Source organism: Pseudorasbora parva, chromosome 3, assembly GCF_024679245.1.
Source record: "Pseudorasbora parva isolate DD20220531a chromosome 3, ASM2467924v1, whole genome shotgun sequence".
Classification (NCBI taxonomy): Eukaryota; Metazoa; Chordata; class Actinopteri; order Cypriniformes; family Gobionidae; genus Pseudorasbora; species Pseudorasbora parva.
The window spans coordinates 37,330,217-37,348,769 of NC_090174.1; the positions used below are offsets into that span (position 1 = coordinate 37,330,217).

Genomic DNA, 18,553 nt, shown 5'->3' on the forward strand with positions numbered 1-18,553 from the left:
GGGCGGGGCTGCTGAATTATACATGCTGTAGAGGTGTTTTTTTATAGCTTTATGACATAAGAATGAAGCACAAGATCATTTGCTGGGCCTGGTGTCTATAAAAGCTTTTATTTGACTAACAAGGAAGTTTTCAGCTCTGAAACTTAGAGGATATTCTTATATTATCATGACCTTTTATATATCAAAAGCTCAAGGGAAAGTTGATTTCTCAATTCATGACCTCTTTAATAAAAATAAAAAAGAGTAAAAAAATATATTTAGCATGTTTAAGGCCTTCTATTTAGTTATATTAGGGCAGCACACAACCATGTGACATAACATTTTGCGCATTCTGTTCAATAAATCAGATTTGCCACTGTGACAACAACCCTCATTTCTGTTCTATTCATTTCACAGATGCTCTGTAACTATGACCGTGCTGTTTAAATATTACCAGACCATTACTTTAGGGTCAAGTGCACTTTACAGGTTGTCTAAGTGAGGACTGTAAAGGGCCAACCATCCATTTAATGCTTTTAGCTTAGGTTTTTGCACGCGCACTTAGTTTATTTATAAGTTAAGTTTATTATGATAGCCGAGATGGATGAGTTACATACTAGACATTCGCGATACATTTCAATCCTCGACTTTAAAAGAGCAAAATTCCACATAAAAGTATGTGCTCAGTTCAACAGATGGTATTTATATAAAACACTTTAGAGAGGGTCTTCCCAATAAAAAAGACCCATGAAATGTCTGCAACAGGTCATTCAGAAACATTTGCAGACGGTTAAACAAACATAGACCAGTGAAAGTAACAGAGAGACAGTAAACAGCTGTTTCCATTAAATCAGAAAGAAAGCCTTGACTGGAGCCGGGCCGTTTTGGCTACAAACTAATATCATAGTGTGCAGTCACTGTGCCTTTGAGAGCTTCTTGACGAGGGAGGTGCTGATGAATATGTTTTTGGCAATGAGGCTTGAGTCTGTGTAATCATTTGTGACAGTGGTGGAGACGTGAAGACTGGGACTTCTGGAGTGCTGAGAAAGCCATGTATCTTCTTTCCAAAAAAGAAAAAACCTCAGCATTCCTATTCTATAGTTGTTATGACTTATTGTCACTGCGGGCAACAGATCAAACAGTTTCAACAGGAAAAGGAAATGCTGTGTTATTTTTAATTGTATTCATTTTTTTTTATTATTGAAAGAAAGCAAAGAGTAACCCTTAAAGCTTAAAAAGATAAGATACAGGAATGAATGAATGAATGAATGAATGAATGAATGAATGAATGAATGAATGAATGAATGAATGAATGAATGAATACATTTGACTATACAAAATAATATGATAAAATGTTGGTATAAACAATATTTTCTGAGAAATTGCCAGCGATTTCACAGTTAATAATTATAAAGAAACTGCAGGTAACACATTGAATTAAACATGACATTTTAGTAGAAAAAGTAGAACAAACAAAATAGTTTTCTTGTAAATATATCTGTAAAATATTTGTAAAAGTATATTAAGTATGGACTGGTTAAAGTTAAGCAGGCCAGATCTGTCCGTTCATGCCTCAGGCTTCATCTGAGCGAGAGAAAATTTGGCTCGCTTCATTTCTGGTCTGCGTCCAGCACTGACATGACTCACGCTGGATTTCAGCAGCACGCGTGCTTGGAAAGACCTACAACTTTTCTAGAACTCAAATTATTCAAATAATTAGACAAATCTCTGATCCAGGTTTTTCCACTGAACGCTCTTTTTTTAGTTTTCCCCTTGATCGCAAAGCCTGGGCTACTTTACAGCAAATAATGATAAACAGGTCTGACAGCTTGGCAAGAGGGAACAACCGACTCCTCAGAGAGATTCTGAATACATTTCACAGCAGTTCTCTCTATACGAAAAGGAAATGCCAACATCTTGCAGTAATAGTCTCACCAGATCGAACAATTTCATCCTTTGTGAGGAGTGAAGACTTCAAATCTGGAGTTGCTTGGAGTTCTCTCTGTTAACCAAAATGCAGGGCTCATATTCTGTTTTCTCACTGTGCTGGGCAAGCAGTTTCATTGCTTGTTGTTGTGTTATAGTTTTGTGATTTTAGAAAGTGTGATGGATCTATTATTTGAAATAAACTAGAGCACTTTTCTTACCCGTTCAAGACAACATTGTGAATCTCACTAGCTATGTCTTACTTCGTATTTCAGATGTATTTCTTCACTTCATCAAAAACGTGCTTGTGATAAATGGATGTGCTGTATTACAGTTTTACCGTGGAATGTCAGAGAATTTGCATGAGACTGTTTGCTACTTTACTCCCAAGTAGGCCATCTAATCTCTCTAATTGGGAAAAGGAGAAAATGTTGAAAGGTGGGGGTAGGGATAGGGGGCATTTTTGGCCAGCTGCCCAAGCTTTGTGGTTTGAGTGCAGCAGTGTGATAGGGTCAGTGTAGCATGCATAACACAGCCTGCTCTGTTCTCCAAAAGCTGCTCCTTCCCTTTCTGCAGATCTAGGCCAGGTGACAAACATCAGTCATTTAGAGATGGAAAGCACAGGGTTTTTACACGATGAGCTAGTAAGTCAATGCTATTTAGATTTAGAGATACACATATAACATCAAATACAAATACATATATTTTTAATCTCATTTAACTGCTACTATCTAGATGTTGGACATTTAACAAGCCAGGGCTTTTTGTAAAATGCTGTGGAGGATGGTGAAGTTTGGGTGTGAGAACAGAAGAAAAAATGTTGCAACAGCTGCTATTTTGCTCCATGGGCAATCAAACCGACCAGAAAGAATCAGGATTGCAATGTTCAGGGCAGGTCATCTCAGAAAACACCTTGAACTGTCTACAGTTGGTTGTAATGGTAATTTTCCTTTAGCAAAATAAAAACAACTATCTGCAAAATGCTGCCTGTAAAATCTATTATGGGTTGTGTGTAAACATAAGACTTAGAGAGACATAAACCAATGTAAAATATAAGAATATGAAAACCTGTCTGAATTAGTTACGTGTTTTCTTAAATAATGGGTATTCAAAACAAACTTGACCTGTTAAACATGTACATTTCCTCATTTGTGAGGAATAGAAGCAATAGATCAAGATATTTTACTGAGAATCCAACGCATTTTACGGTCATTCGTCTGGTAAATCAATTAAAAAAAAAAAAAAAAAAAAAAAAAAAAAAAAAAAAAAACATTTTATTGAATGTTATTAAATGATGAATTCTGCTTTGCAGTATCAAACTTGTTCAAATATTTTCCTAAAAGTTGTCCCTTTCCTTCATGTCATTTATCCTTCATGTTATTTATCCGTAGGCCAATAAAACACTTTGTAAGAGATAGAGAGGTCTGTCGAGCTACAAGTTGAAATAATTACATGGTTAGAAATGAATGTGAGTAGTGCTGTTTGGGTGCTGATTCGGATGAGATTTGCAATGCACGGGGGACTGATGCTTTATCAAGTCAAATCACGGCCCGCATCCTCTCCACATTCTCGACCTTCATCGAGTTCTGACCTCCACCCTCAAATGACGTCAGAAATCACAACAACCGATCGGACCAATAGTGTGCTGCATGCATACTTCGGGGGTCTGATCCACCAAGGCGTCTCAGAGAGGAGCCAGAGTGAGTTGAACTTTTTCCAGATTAGTTATTTGAACAGGGTGCAGCGTGAGATCGGTTTTTTGACGTTTCGAATCAGTTTAAAAAGCGTTGGTTTATCGCGGGATTAGCCCTACTGCAACCAAGCAGCGAGAATAGAGTCGAAGCGCATCAAGATGTTGCTTCACGGTTTGCTCTCGCGGCAGTGAGCAAATGTGATTCATTGCAAACATTTGGAGTTTTGACCGTGGATGCCTTTCGACGCACGTTTCTGTGAAGAATGAAGGAACAACTATGAGCACACTTAACTAAAGTGGTCAAACAAAACACTGAGACGACGGCGGGCATGGAACAAGGGGAGCTGTTCGTCTCGATCTCTGGTAAGAACAGAGACACATTATGGATTATGGACAAACAAATAGAAATCCTTGACCCAATAAGTTAACTTTTAAGCTGTTGCATGTGGGCGCATCAAGGAATGGCACTGTCTGGCAACCCTGCAGTCACTCCACGGCTGCAGATATTGATTTTGTCCGTCGGCTGCGCGTTGATATGTTTTAGTCGTTTATCCACCGCGTCACCGGCACACAGCCAGCGTTTGATATGCTGGCAGGCCATCATGAAGTGCCAAGGAGAACCGGAGTGCCACTACGCGTATACTCAGTATCTTCACGCGTGCGGTGCGGTAATAAACGGCAATAGGAAGAAATGTCCTAGCCACTGCATTTCTTCCATCATTCAGCTCAACCTGACTGCGAACGGCCCGGCACTGGAGGACTGTGAGTGCTCCACGGACACTTTATGCAAGATGACCAAGCGAGCCATCGAGCCCTGTATGCCCAGAACCAGCCACATGGGCTGCACCGAAGCCCGTCAGCAGTGCGAGAAGGATCCCGAGTGCAGCACCGCCATGCGGGACTATCTGTATCACTGCAGGAAACTGTTCGGAGGAGAGCGCTGTTCGGACGACTGCCGGCGGGTCATCACGAACATGCGCTCCATTCCCAAAGCCCAGCTTCTGGACACTTGCGTGTGTGACGGCACAGAGAGGACCATATGCGAGTATGTCAAAATCAGCATGAAAAACTTCTGCTTTAGCGACAGATATGGCGGCAGTGGCTTTTCAGATACAGAGGACGATTTGGAGGACGACTACGAGACGGATTATGAGGATGAAGAGAGTGATTCCTGGGATTTAAAAGCACAAACGTGTTCGATTGTGGTGTCCACCATTTTGACACTTTTCTTTTCTTTTGTCACATTAAGATAAGTCATGTTTACAGAGTTCAGTTAGCTGCATATTTGGCCTTGGTGGAAATGGGACTAGTTCTAACCCCCACCCCCCTCTAATTACAACTTGTACCACCACTTCCCCTCGATTGAAACAAGTAGCCAATTACTTATCACTTTATTGTTGGTGACACACAGAAATATGTTTTGTTTAAAATGTCTATCTTTTTTTTTTTTTTTTTTTTTTTTTTTTGAGGTGGCACCGAGATATGTGTTACATATGGGATGAATCTCATATCTAAAACTGACAGAAAAGTAGCACCCATGAAATGGATCTTATCATTCACACATTGTATTTGACCCTATATGTGCATTTTCTTAGGCTATCATACACAAGCTAAACAGACCAGTGGTTAAGAAAATGGTGGAAGAAAACCAGAATCCCATAGTTAAAGGTTGCTCCAAAACCTAGTTGATCTGCCAAAATTTGCACACCATGAAAATGAGTAAGTTGTTTTTGATGTCAAGAAAATATGATGGAAATATGTGCTCCACTATATATTAAGTTATTATGAACTATTGTGGAAACTTCTTTTCAAAGCGATAAAAAATAAGTAAATCCTGGACGTTTATTTTTGTATGAAAGATGGTCAGTGTAAATTGTAGGTGAACAACTTGGTTATTGTAAATGTGTTTTTGTATCATACAATTTTGTGAGTAATGTTGATAAATAATACCATGTAATACTGTTTATAATGTTCATAAAAATCGGATCGAAATTATTACAAAATCATTTGACCGTTTTTGTTTCACTATACAAACCAAAACAACTTGTGTACATTTGTTAAGCTCAAAAAACTAACTAGAATAACAACTAGATTTTAATGATTGTTTTATTTATCAGTTGTGCAAAATCTCTCTACTGACTCCAGGGCATGTCTACCATGCAGAACTATTGTCAAGTAAGGAATGTTTTTACTTTCTACTGAGCAGTTGAGAGCAGATGAAATTTTAGCTTACCATTTACCATGTGTTAATATACTTGCTCTTGGGCTGTCATCAAGCAAGCTTGATTTTCCACCTGGCACCCACTGCAGTTTATAAATGTTACCAAAGTAATCTGCTGGTCAAACATTTTGGCTCTGTCTGTTCCTGCACTTGACCTTGTAAACATAAATGTTTACAGAGGGAGTTAGTCTAAGTTCCCAGAGACTCTCAACATCTAAGGAAACAAATGAGGTTGTCTTTAAAACGGGATCAGAGTTGATCATGAGCCAAGTAAGGCCTTGACTGGCTTATTTGTTCAGAGCTTGAGTGTTTATTTAAAGTCTTCACTCAGGCTGACGAGGGAAAAAAACGGCATTCGCGTGAATGAAGCCTCAAGTAGCCATCACAAACCTACTCAGTCTGCTACTGTGTGAGTGTGTGTGTTTAAGTGGGCTTGTCATTGCTTAAAAGAGTTTGCTTCTCAGTGTGAGTGGCCCTTATAGTACAAATCTCCTCTTGGATTCCATATGCCACTTTGTTCTGTGAAGTTTGATATAACAACACATCTTGATAGAGTTAGCATTCCAAATACAAAAGAAAGGCATTATCCCATAAAACATAATAGAATTTCCCCTCCTCCCAACACCATAAAAAAATATCAGACTCTCACAGAAACGAATCATTGGAAAAATAGTGCATTTTTATGCTAATATTACAAGACTTCTAGAGATCCAAGATGGTAGCTGTGGCGCTTCTTTTCGAGGCAGATGCGGGACAAGGCTCCCCAGTCTTAATGAATGAAGGAGAAGTCGAGTGGCACTTCTGTCATGCTAATACTAAACATACAATAGAGGCAGCACACAATGACCAGGCACTTCATTCTGTCTTCTAGCCGACACCTCTAGAAAGAGCATATTGAACATTCTTGAGAGAGCAGAAGGATGAGATAGTAAAATGTAAGGTTATGTTAATCTGGTTCAAATTAAGAAATGGAGGCAGTTACTTTTTAAAAAATATAGTTGTGTCTCAAATGATACACTATGCACTTATACACTACTATGCATGTACTCAGACTTATAGTGTATGAATATTGGACTGTCATCAAATAGCGTCTGATTGCCCCTCCCGCTCTGCTATATGTAATTAAAGCTGCGACAGTTGAGTACATGAAGTGTCAAACATTCTACACTTGTTTTTTCGGTTAATTGAGTGCATCATACGGGTATTTAAAGTACACTTTTTCAATTTGGAATTTTCACTATTATAAAATAGAGTAGTGTAGTGCACAAGTACATGACTTGGAACACACCTTATATTATTTAATATTTTTCTACTCTTTTTTTGTGTTTATAAATGTTTGCAATACATTGTTGTAGAAAAAGTAAAACTGTAAATATATTTTATAAATATATATTTTGGGGGAATTTTGAGTAAACATTTAGCATAAATAAACAGTATAAATAGATATTAGTTTATCTTAAAATCTTTGTCATATTTAAACATTTGATTTTTAATTTTTCCTTTTAGCATTGTTCTTTAAAAAATATATATTTTAAAATATTTTTTAACCAGATATTTGGCCATTCTTTTCTGCAGGATACATGTTGGAAATTCTTCCAAAGATTGCATACTGTCTAACTAAACTTTCCTGCTCAGAAGCAGAAAGGTGAGGTGAGCTGACTATTATCCCACTTGGTAAAAGGGGAGCCGTTTCTCAGATCAGACATGCTGTGTTGAACCTGTCACATTCAGTTTTTCTTGAGAACAGGCCCCTTTAAAACTGACAACACTGTGGTTAATCCAGTTATGTCCACTGATTTGAGTGTGAGAAAAGTGAAAGAAAACTTTACCTATTCAAAATTACCTATTTCTTCCAAAGTCTTAAAAGTTGTTGAGTATATTGTCTCAGCATGGTGTATAGCTGGAGTTTGCATTGATGTAAGATTCAGCATGCAATAAAAATTCACAACCCTCCTTTCAACTGAAAACAGTTAATCTGCATAATGGTTTTTTGTAAGAAATTAGACAAGGAGCAGTTTCTTTTCGTGAAAACTTTTCCCATAGCACATTTTATCTGTTGACTGGGGCATATACATAAAAACATTTTGAGCAGGGAACGTGGGAGAGGGGTAAGGTTCAGTTGTCAGTGGATGGGAAGAGGGGGTTGGTTTTTAAGGGGTTCTTAAAAGAAGGAATTTGGGGGAAGGGCAAGCAGTAAAGGACCTTTTCTGAATGACCCTACATAGGACCCCTCCACACCATCAGCATATACTTTAGTCTGAAATAGTGAGCTGGACTGCATGAGTGCATATGACTTGATTGCGCTTCTATGTCCATTTTTTCGTCCATCAAGGGAATGAAGAGCTGTGAAAAGAGTGAGAGAAGAGAAACAAAACTGTGCTGACATGGGGCATAACTTAATTTTCACGCTGCCGAGACAGATGGGAAAGGTAATGTGGCGTGACGGCTCTTAGAAACTTCAATGGATGCCATGACCTCAGGGAAGTCAGAATCGGACTGCACTGGGACATTACATTTTTGCTTTAGGGGTGGAGAAGGAGGTGCACCTTTCAGCTCACTGCTTGGAGATATTTTCCTTTTCTCTAAGAACAATGGCTCGATATTACTTATGTTAGAATACAAAAAAAAAAATACAAAAAAAATCATGGACTTTTACTATTGAACAATTTACCATATTTTGAAGAAACATTTTGATGATGTATCTTGATGATCTAATTGCTTTTTTTCTTTCCAGTTGCCCTGTGTGCACTTTTTTTTTGTTTGTTCGTGGTTTGGAGTGTTGTTTTAGATGGTGTCTCAGTCCGAAGCCATTGGTGCCACAAGTTGACTCTTGAAGGGTATTGAAGCTGAAAGGAGCTTCTCAGAGGCTCAATGGGGTGTTAAGAGGGCTACTCTATTAACCTGACCTCTAGGGGCCCAAGATGAGTGAAAAGTGAGCCATCTACCTCAACGTCACATCTATTCCTCATACATTTATTCCTTCTTTATGGTGCCCAAAACACTAGTTCTCTATGTCAGCATATTGGATCAGAAACAAAAATAGATTAAAAAAAGGTTTTAGTTTGATTATATGTAGGCTAGAATCAAATTAAAACATGTTTTGATCTATTTTAGTTAATGATGATGATGACATGAGTATTAGACCAAAATACAATGTAGGCAAATCCCACACAAAAATAAATAAATAAATAATATAAAATGGGGGTGTTAATTCATAACAATGTGTATAAGCGGATTCTAGTCAAACCCCTAGCCTATTTAATGCCTAGCTGGTCACAATCAATTCACAATGCCAACAAGGTGATCAAGGGTGCATACATCCTTTTCACAGAAATGCCTCTGGGTAAATTCCTCCTTGTGTGAGTAAATCATGTGGCTTTACTGATTACTTATAATAGCATAATATCTACCAGTTTTGCATTATAAAAGTGATTTTATTTAGCCTAGTTTTCACTCATATCTACTAAATAGTATAGGCTATGTGAGATATTTGGGAGAGGAAGAAAAGCTACCCCCACCCCAATCTAAATGGTAGGCCTATTTTCTGAACTACCTTTTTAAATTACTTTCAGTAGTATAATAATTTGACAGTATGATACATATATGATTCATGGAATGCAAACTATTTGACATGTACTGCATATTTTGACCACAAGCCGGCAGTGTTGTCAAAAATGCGTGATTGAATACCACACAACTTTATGAGAGTAATATCTGAAACATGTAATTGAACCTGTTTATTTTCATATTTAGTTTACAGCATTTTTAATATGAATGTGATTAATTAGCAGTAGTCTTCACTGGCTGTATCTCCTCTGCAGATTCCGTTTGGCACACCTTGAGTATTGCAGGTGCGCGTCCGTTTGCGACGCCCTCCGGAGCAGCGGGACCAGGAAGACCAACAGGCCCAGTTCCCCAGCTGTTCAAAAGACTTGTCTAGAAATGTGTGAATAGAGACAGACTCAACTCAAAGCAACAAACTTAATTAAGGTTAAGTTTTACAGGCCGTCGTACACAGAAACACACACCTTCTTTCACCATTTTCATGTCAACGTTCTGACACGCGGCACCTTCGGTCCCTGGTAAGCACATGCATTTACACTGCCCGTCTATCTGGATCACAGTGCCGCCGTTCTGGCATGGTTGGCACTTACACACGCTGTACTCGGCCACATAGTCATCGATGGCTCTTTTGAGATTGTCACGCCTCGGCTGAGCGTCAGGAAAGTCCAAAGGGATCGCATTGTAGATGGGTTCAGGCTGGCAGAAAAATGAAAACAATTTGTGTTCCATTACAGCAGTTAGTTGTCATGCACGCACTGTAAAGTGAAGGTGAAGTGTCTCACGTCACTGTGAATGAGAGCAGGTAGAACAGTGACGGTCTTTGCCCATTCCACATATTGACTATAGTCCAGAATGCCATCTTTAGTGAGCTGAGACTTCATGGCTACTGCTGTGTCTGGACTGCCCCCTCTCACTGCGATCAGCACCTTATCAATAACCCCCTTATTGTTCTTGTCATCTGGCGGTGAACAATTTGTAAGCAAATTAATTTAACCAAAAATTAAAAATAAATAAATAATAAAATTGTCCTTTCCTACATGCAACACAAAAATAATATATTTTGTTGCACAAAACAGCACTGTATCCCATGCCTTTTATTGTGGGAACAAAAAAGAACAAAAACAAAGCTTTTTCAAAATATCTTCTTTTCTGAGTGAAATTCTTTTAATTTCTTACTATTAAAACAAATGTACACACCTGTGGGTTTTTCTGTTAGAGTATGGCACTTGTTTACTGGTTTAACATTTCCTTCTCCTTCTACAACCCCAGCCTGGAATTTGGCTCGAATTCCAAGCTCGAAACAGTCCTTGACCATGGATTCAGTGACCTCTGTAGTTAGATAAAGTTGAACCATCAAAGTAGTCTTTCTACAGCCTGGCTGTAAAGTAGTCTTAATCATTTAATGAGGCTTTCAGTCTGAAAAAGTACCCTACATTAAGTCTTTACATTAATGAGTGTTATTTAAATGCCATTTACAGTATTTTTGAAAATCTTTTTGGAATTGCAATAACATATTGAGATCTCCAAGGTCTCCAGGCCTTACAAAAAACTTGAAATGGGATTTTAAACTCACGTTTTAGTTTGCGGATGTCCTCATTCATTATGTAAACAAGTTCATATTCTCCACCGGACTTTCCATTCTTGGTGAAGTGTGTTCCGTATTCCTCCAAGAAAGCAAAATACTGCCCCTTCTCATATGCAAGTGGCAGGGCATCCACGTCATCCAAGAATGTTGAGGATACCTCCAGCCCTCGCTGTCTCATCCTGTAGGTGGCCAGCTCCACTCTGCCTTTCACTCTCATGAAGGTCTTTCTCTGAAAGAGAACACGTGCTAGTAGTAGAAGCAACACAGGTGTTGCAGATTTGAAAAGGTAGTCTTTATTATTTATTTTCATACCCTACATAAACAAACAATGTATTTATTGTGTATACTTTTGTGTCTTTGTTCAGTTTTGAATTTCAACCTGTTCTCCATGAACACTGTGGTTTATGAGCCTGCATTTTAATAAAGTGCAAACAGGTTAAACATAATTGCTCATGAAACCAATAAACCTTAATCTCACTCACCTTGGTCTCTGTGATTTCTAACAGCTGTTTGATGATATTTGTTCTTTCTGTCTTTGTATCAATTCCTCCGGATATACTCAAATCTTTGCCAGCAGCAGGATTTTGGCTCCCATCAGGCATGCCATCATCAGGACCTTCAGCTTCTCCATTCTCACTGGGACCAGCAGCTTCACCCCCCTCACCAAGGCCGGAAACATCTCCACCCTCAGCAGGACCGGCAACATCTCCACCCTCAGCAGGACCGGCAACATCTCCACCCTCACCGGCGCTGGCATCATTTCCACCCTTACCATTACTGCCTGCTTCAGAACCGGAGGGCTCAGTAGGTGTAAACTTGAAGCTTAAGCCCACTTCAAAAGAGTTGGAGGATTCTGTAGTTATCTCTTTTATTATAGAGTGAATGTCCTCATACATCTCTTTGGAGCTGCTCTCTTCCACCTTTGTCTGAAGATGAAAAGACGTGGGTAAAGACTAAAAATAGTGTTTTTAAACTTTTACTTGTCTGTTTGTCTTACAGCCATTTTTAGGAGATTTACAGTTTGTTTCTTTCAGTTTTGCTCTCAATAAATACTCAAAACTTTTGTAAAACTACAGTTGACATTATGCATACAGTAAGCTGAGTGACCTACCTCATAGCTTAGAACTCCAACGTTCCAGGGTAGCCTGTTATATTCCAATGTATTTGGATTTCTGATCCGGTTACATTGGCCGTTATATAATCTGTTATTAAAGGGATTCATTCGAGGTCCAGATCCCAGAATATTTATTCTGTTGAGAGTATAATTAAACATATTTAGAATATGTATATGCCAAAGTGTATAAAAAATTATTACTTTAATTAGATTTAAATAATTGCCTACAAAAATGACAGGCTTGACATTAGTTAAAGCAAAACTCTAAAACATGAAATAGCAGTTTACTTTAACAGCATATTTTAATCTTAGTAATGTTATTTACATAAACTACTGCTCAAAAGTTTGCGGTTGGTCTCTTTTTATTATTTAAAAATAGAGTAGAAATATTAATATTATAAAATATTATTACCATTTAAAATAATTGTATCCTATCTAATTTTATTTTTATTTTTATGAAATTGAAATCATACTGCTACGCTGCTGTTGCAGAACAAGTATCTAATAGATACACAGGCACGCGGCTGTGAGCATGTAAGATATGCTGCTGTAGCATAAATAGACATGCATAAATGTGCATTTACGCCATGTCAAAATTATGAGATTTCATTTAGATATACATACATGTACATATTCCTGTGATTATAAAGCTAAATTTCAAAGAGGTGAGCTGCATTGTTTTATAATGTTTCCTGGGGTGCACCTAAAATGTTAGTATGATTTTATATAAAAAATAAAAGGCATATCCTATACTGGTTTTAGCCCTCTGATTTGAACACTGTTTAAAGGGGCGAATCTGCTGTGAAACTGCAATGCAAAAATCCATCCTGTGATTGCTAACATCTTTGCGTATGAAATAGCTAAGTATTGCACGTAGAACTCGCCCAAAGTGTTTGGCAAGTTTTTACTATTACTGCTCTTAAAGGTGCACTATGCAACTTTCCGTCCACTGGAGGGCGTTTATTCAAAACAAATGCGTAGTTTGATGACGCAAAGTGTGAGCGCAGCATCTTGGGAGATGTGGTCTTCACGTCACAGCCGGTGGAAAATAGGACTCAGGCAGAAATCACGTTCATGCATGCGGTTATTAACGTTGCTGTAGTGTAAAGCAGAGCAGGACCGAGTGTTGTGGAGCTGAGCACAGCTGCTGGAGCGATTGTTAAACAAATACCCGCCTCGCGAATACCGGGACTATTATTATGACGGGACGGGACACAGTCGCCGGGCGCCTGCACTGATCCGCTCTTCCGGTTATGATTTTGAGGTAATGCAGCTCTGTTTATCATATTAGATACATTTAAGTGTGTTTAAAATGATGTTATGACGTTACTCTGTGTGTTCACTTGTTCACACTGCTAAGAGTAAAGCATTCCTGCCAAATAAAGGCCAAAACCGAGGGTAGCGCAGATATGACGCAATTGACAGGTGACTCCCTCAAACGCAATGCTGAAACGTCCCTGTCCTTAGTTAAAATAGCAATTTTCTCACAATTTACAAATAGTTGGAAACATCTGGGATATTGTAGGTACTCAACTGAACAAAATATATAACACCGGCCTAGTGTTTTTTGGATATTTTACTGCAAAAATACTACATAGTGCACCTTTAAGGTTAACTTATCAAATTCAGTAACTCAGAACTCAGTAACTGATAAACTTGCTTGTAAAGGGAGAGTTCTTTGATCGCTTTCTAATAAAATCACAGTTTAAATGACAGATTATTTTCATCCTACTAACAGAAACAATGTGAAGTTGACCGTTTAGTCACCGGTTGTATTTACTGAAAGACATCTGATTATACATGGATCATTATCAATCAGAAATCACCTGTTACAGATCAGGCATCAGAATGAACACGGTTACTTACATGTTGTGGCATTACTGTTGTGTCCATATCGTAAAAGTCAGTTTTTTTTGTTTTTTTAAAGCCAGCGCCGATATTGTGACTGATTTACCAAAAGAATCCAGTGTGACGTACCGAATACAATAAATAATGCTCAACTGAGAGAGCACAATAAACACATAGCGTTTGTAGGTAATGTTATTTTTAGACTAGTGATCCTGTATTGCTCTTCTCTCCTCATCATCTCACTAACAGACCAGTGGGCAGGGACAAAGTGGAAATGATGAAGTAGGCATTGATTTTCTTTTGCAAAGGCGGATTTTCACCAATCTATTACGATATGGCACATTCCACAATGAGTCGGACTAAAAGGGATGTTTCAGTTCTGAAACTTACAGGATATTTTTATAGTATGAAGTACCTCTTATATGCCAAATGCTCTACAAAAAATGTATTTATCAGTTCATGACCCCTTTAAGCAGACTGCAAATTTCAGTTGCACATGATCCATCAGAAATCATTCTAATATGCTGATTTGGTGCATCAGCATATTAGAATCATTTTGAATCGAAAAAACATTTTGTATTATATATATATATATATATATATATATATATATATATATATATATATATATATATATATATATATATATATATATATATTTAATTTTAGGACACTTAAAAAAAACATTGATTGGAAGTAGAAATCTTCTGTAACATTCTAAATGTCTTAACATTCACTTTTGATAAATTGAATGCATTCTTGCTAAATATAAGTATTCATTTCTTTAAAAAAAGACTTTTGAATGGATGTATACATTATTAATATACAACATTATTAAGTTAGAAAAGGCTCTTACCCGTATCCAGCTTGGATGGCTAGGTCAGACTCAAATACAGCTGTCTTGCCGCAAGGTGGCCTGATGTCGGGACACTCGTCTTCATCAGACGTATCTGTCTCTCCACAGTCATTATCTCCATTACACTTTAGATTTTTGTTTATACATATTCCTGAGGGTAGAGTAATACATGTAATGCTGAATACTGCTTTGCAAATTCACCCTACAACTAAACACCTACCGGCCAACTTTGGACAGACAAATTATACTGACCTGATGCACACTGCCATTGAGAGCTTTTACAGACTGGTGGAGGGTCCATCTGGCATTTGGTAGTAGGTTCACAGCGTCTCTTCTCTCCAATTGGGCGTGTGCACCTAGAACCTTTAAACTGCCCAAAGACCTCAATGCCCCTAGAGCGATACTGTGTTACACAAGCACAGGTGAATGCTACACATTTCTTCAGAATATTAAATCAGAATGATTTCAGATGACAATTTGAGCAGCATTAAACAGATGAGTTCCAGTACCGTGGTATTAGTGCACGGGTCACAGGATGTCCACTGGGACCAGGCACTCATTTTGCAGTCGATTGATGCAGGATCATTAATTTCCCTCACCTCCCGCCTGGACCCTCGCCTTTGAAAAAGACAAATAATGATCAGCTTTATAATAATAACTTACTATCCCAACTCCATCTTAGCGCATAACTTTGGTTTAACACTAAAAAATAAACAGAAAGGTAATTTTTACACATCTAACAGTGTAGCATACACTCTATTTTTTCTGAAATTGTGCATACTTACATGTCTGTTATGCTCTTTCCATTAGCCTGATAAAAAAGGCATATTGTTACACATAAAGCAGCTAAAGCCTTCATGGTGAAGCTTCGAACAGTCAGTTGAATGTGTGTAGAAATGTTTACACTTGTATTTAAGCATTGATTCAATGTTAATAATTAACATCAAGCTTTTGGAAATGTTTGTATTACTGTGCTTTCCCAGATATCTTAAATGATGTGACGCCACAGCATTTACCGTAACTGTCTAATGTTAAGTTAATATCCAACGTTATTTGAACATAAATCAAGCTGTTTTGCCTGCTTTTAATAAATATTTTCTTATAGAATATTTTTTAAATGCTTTTAGCAGTCTCTGTAATATTAGACAATTAGGATGTAACAATACTCTCATGTCAGGATTCGATACACATCACAATACTTAACTCACAATACGATTTTTGCTTTCTTTGAGTTTGTTTGTTCATTTGGTTTCTGAGGGTTGTCTGAGGGGAGGAGGGGGAGGCTGAGAGGCGGCTTACCAGTCCCAGAACTGCCCACTCTCCCAGACAGGGAGCCAAGCAGGCCGTCCCTGAGCTGCTTGTTTTTGGTATTTCTGAGAAACCTGAGCATTTCTGTTTGATTTTTATCATCAATAAAGACTGCTGCACTAATATTTAGTTTCACCTCTGCCAAAACCAGACCTGACAATATTATTGATAATCCAAGACATATGGGTTAACAAAAGGGTTAATAAGAAAGGAAGTGTTGATTAAAATGCTAAATTTGATATTACTTTGGGGTGGAAATGAATAAGCTTGGACTTGCTGCTGATAACCCAATGCACAGGACAATGGTGACACCAGAATAGAAATTGGAAGCTGAAAATACAGAATTATTTTAGCTGAATATGCTTGCACTGTCACTGACTTGGAACTAAAATAATTTAGGCTACTGGTAAAGTTTGGCATTATCAGGATTCCTCCATTGCATTATTGTAGGTTACTTATTCACATTACATTTAATGTACACTCACCTAAAGGATTATTAGGAACACCATACTAATATTGAGTTTGACCCCCTTTCACCTTCAGAACTGCCTTAATTCTACGTGGCATTGATTCAACAAGGTGCTGAAAGCATTCTTTAGAAATGTTGGCCCATATTGATAGGATAGCATCTTGCAGTTGATGGAGATTTGTGGGATGCACATACAGGGCACGAAGCTCCCATTCCACCACATCCCAAAAATGTTCTATTGGGTTGAGATCTGGTGACTAGGGGGGCCATTTTAGTACAGTGAACTCATTTTCATGTTCAAAAACCCAATTTGAAATGATTTGAGCTTTGTGACATGGTGCATTATCCTGCTGGAAGTAGCCATCAGAGGATGGGTACATGGTGGTCATAAAGGGATGGACATCGTCAGAAACAATGTCAGGTAGGCCGTGGCATTTAAACAATGCCCAATTGGCACAAAGGGGCCTAAAGTGTGCCAAGAAAACATTCCCCACACCATTACACCACCACCACCAGCCTGCACAGTGGTAACCAGGCATGATGGATCCATGTTCTCATTTTGTTTACACCAAATTCTGACTCTACCATCTGAATGTCTCAACAGAAATCGAGACTCATCAGACCAGGCAACATTTTTCCAGTCTTCAACTGTCCAATTTTGGTGAGCTTGTGCAAATTGTAGCCTCTTTTTCCTATTTGTAGTGGAGATGAGTGGTATCCGGTGGGGTCTTCTGCTGTTGTAGCCCATCTGCCTCAAGGTTGTGCATGTTGTGGCTTCACAAATGCTTTGCTGTATACCTCGGTTGTAACGAGTGGCTATTTCAGTCAAAGTTGCTCTTCTATCAGCTTGAATCAGTCGGCTCATTCTCCTCTGACCTCTAGCATCAACAAGGCATTTTCGCCCACAGGACTGCCGCATACTGGATGTTTTTCCCTTTTCACACCAGTCTTTGAAAACCTTAGAAATGGTTATGCATGAAAATCCCAGTAACTGAGCAAATTGTGAAATGCTCAGACTGGCCCGTCTGGCACCAACAACCATGCCACGCTCAAACATTTCTGACATTCAGTTTGGAGTTCAGGAAATTGTCTTGACCAGGACCACACCCCTAAATGCATTGAAGCAACTGCCATGTGATTGGTTGATTAGATAATTGCATTAATTAGAAATTGAACAGGTGTTCCTAATAATCCTTTAGGTGAGTGTAGTTCTGACATCACAACTCTAAACTTGTTCTTTCTCACACAGTAATTTTCATTTTGAGTGAACTATACCTAATACAGATTGTCACTGTCTATGATACATATTGCTGTAGTTTTGTATTGTGATGTATTATGACATATTGTTAATCCCCTAGTGTTAGACAACATTAAAAGTATTTTTATATATTTTTCTACAGATGAGGAATTTGCAAATAAATTTACAAATATAATCTTACCCAGTCCTTACATTCTATTTAACTGATTTATTTGATATATTTTATATTGTATTCATTTTTAGAAAACCCAACAAATTCTTTAAAACATAAAACACATAAATAAGTGATCCCTATATGTTTTCTTACTTAGTCCTTGCAAAAAAAAAAACCCGCAAGAGCCTTGATTTCACAAACATGTTGAAATCTCAAACAAATACTATTGACTTATCAGAAGTCCAAATGTTGTAACTGATTACAGGGTTTTGAGAATGTATCTACAGTCCCTGACAAAAGTCTTGTCGCTTGTGTACAAATTGACCTAAAGTGCCGCTGAAATATATTTCTAATCAAGATATTTTTACAAGAAATGGCTCATTTTAATCCCACCAGCTTTTGTGATAATGTTTCAGTGAAAAACTAAACTTTCAAAAGTATTCTAATATTCACAGCTTGGTAAAGCCCATTGAGTCAATTTTTGCAAAGACATAAGTGTTGTCACCTTGTCATATGAGCTTCCCCTGTGACTAATATTGGATCAATTAGGTCTCAAGTGTGTATAAAAAGAACCCCAG

General features: G+C 38.0%; 2 protein-coding genes across 2 annotated transcripts; one reads left to right on the forward strand and one right to left on the reverse strand.

Annotated features, from left to right (window-relative positions):
- The first annotated feature begins 3,557 nt into the window (after window positions 1-3,557).
- Window positions 3,558-5,602, forward strand: gas1b (growth arrest-specific 1b). The gene has a single exon (XM_067440151.1). It carries the CDS (start codon window positions 4,042-4,044, stop codon window positions 4,849-4,851), a length of 810 nt encoding a protein of 269 aa, XP_067296252.1. The 5' UTR covers window positions 3,558-4,041; the 3' UTR covers window positions 4,852-5,602.
- Window positions 5,603-9,541: 3,939 nt separating this feature from the next.
- Window positions 9,542-15,714, reverse strand: c9 (complement component 9). The gene is made up of 11 exons (XM_067438701.1): window positions 15,572-15,714; window positions 15,296-15,404; window positions 15,039-15,189; window positions 14,787-14,937; window positions 12,080-12,218; window positions 11,451-11,894; window positions 10,957-11,197; window positions 10,581-10,712; window positions 10,166-10,341; window positions 9,848-10,079; window positions 9,542-9,755 (listed from the first exon to the last, which is right to left on the reverse strand). Exons 1-11 carry the CDS (start codon window positions 15,643-15,645, stop codon window positions 9,604-9,606), a joined length of 2,001 nt encoding a protein of 666 aa, XP_067294802.1. The 5' UTR covers window positions 15,646-15,714; the 3' UTR covers window positions 9,542-9,603.
- Window positions 15,715-18,553: the final 2,839 nt, after the last annotated feature.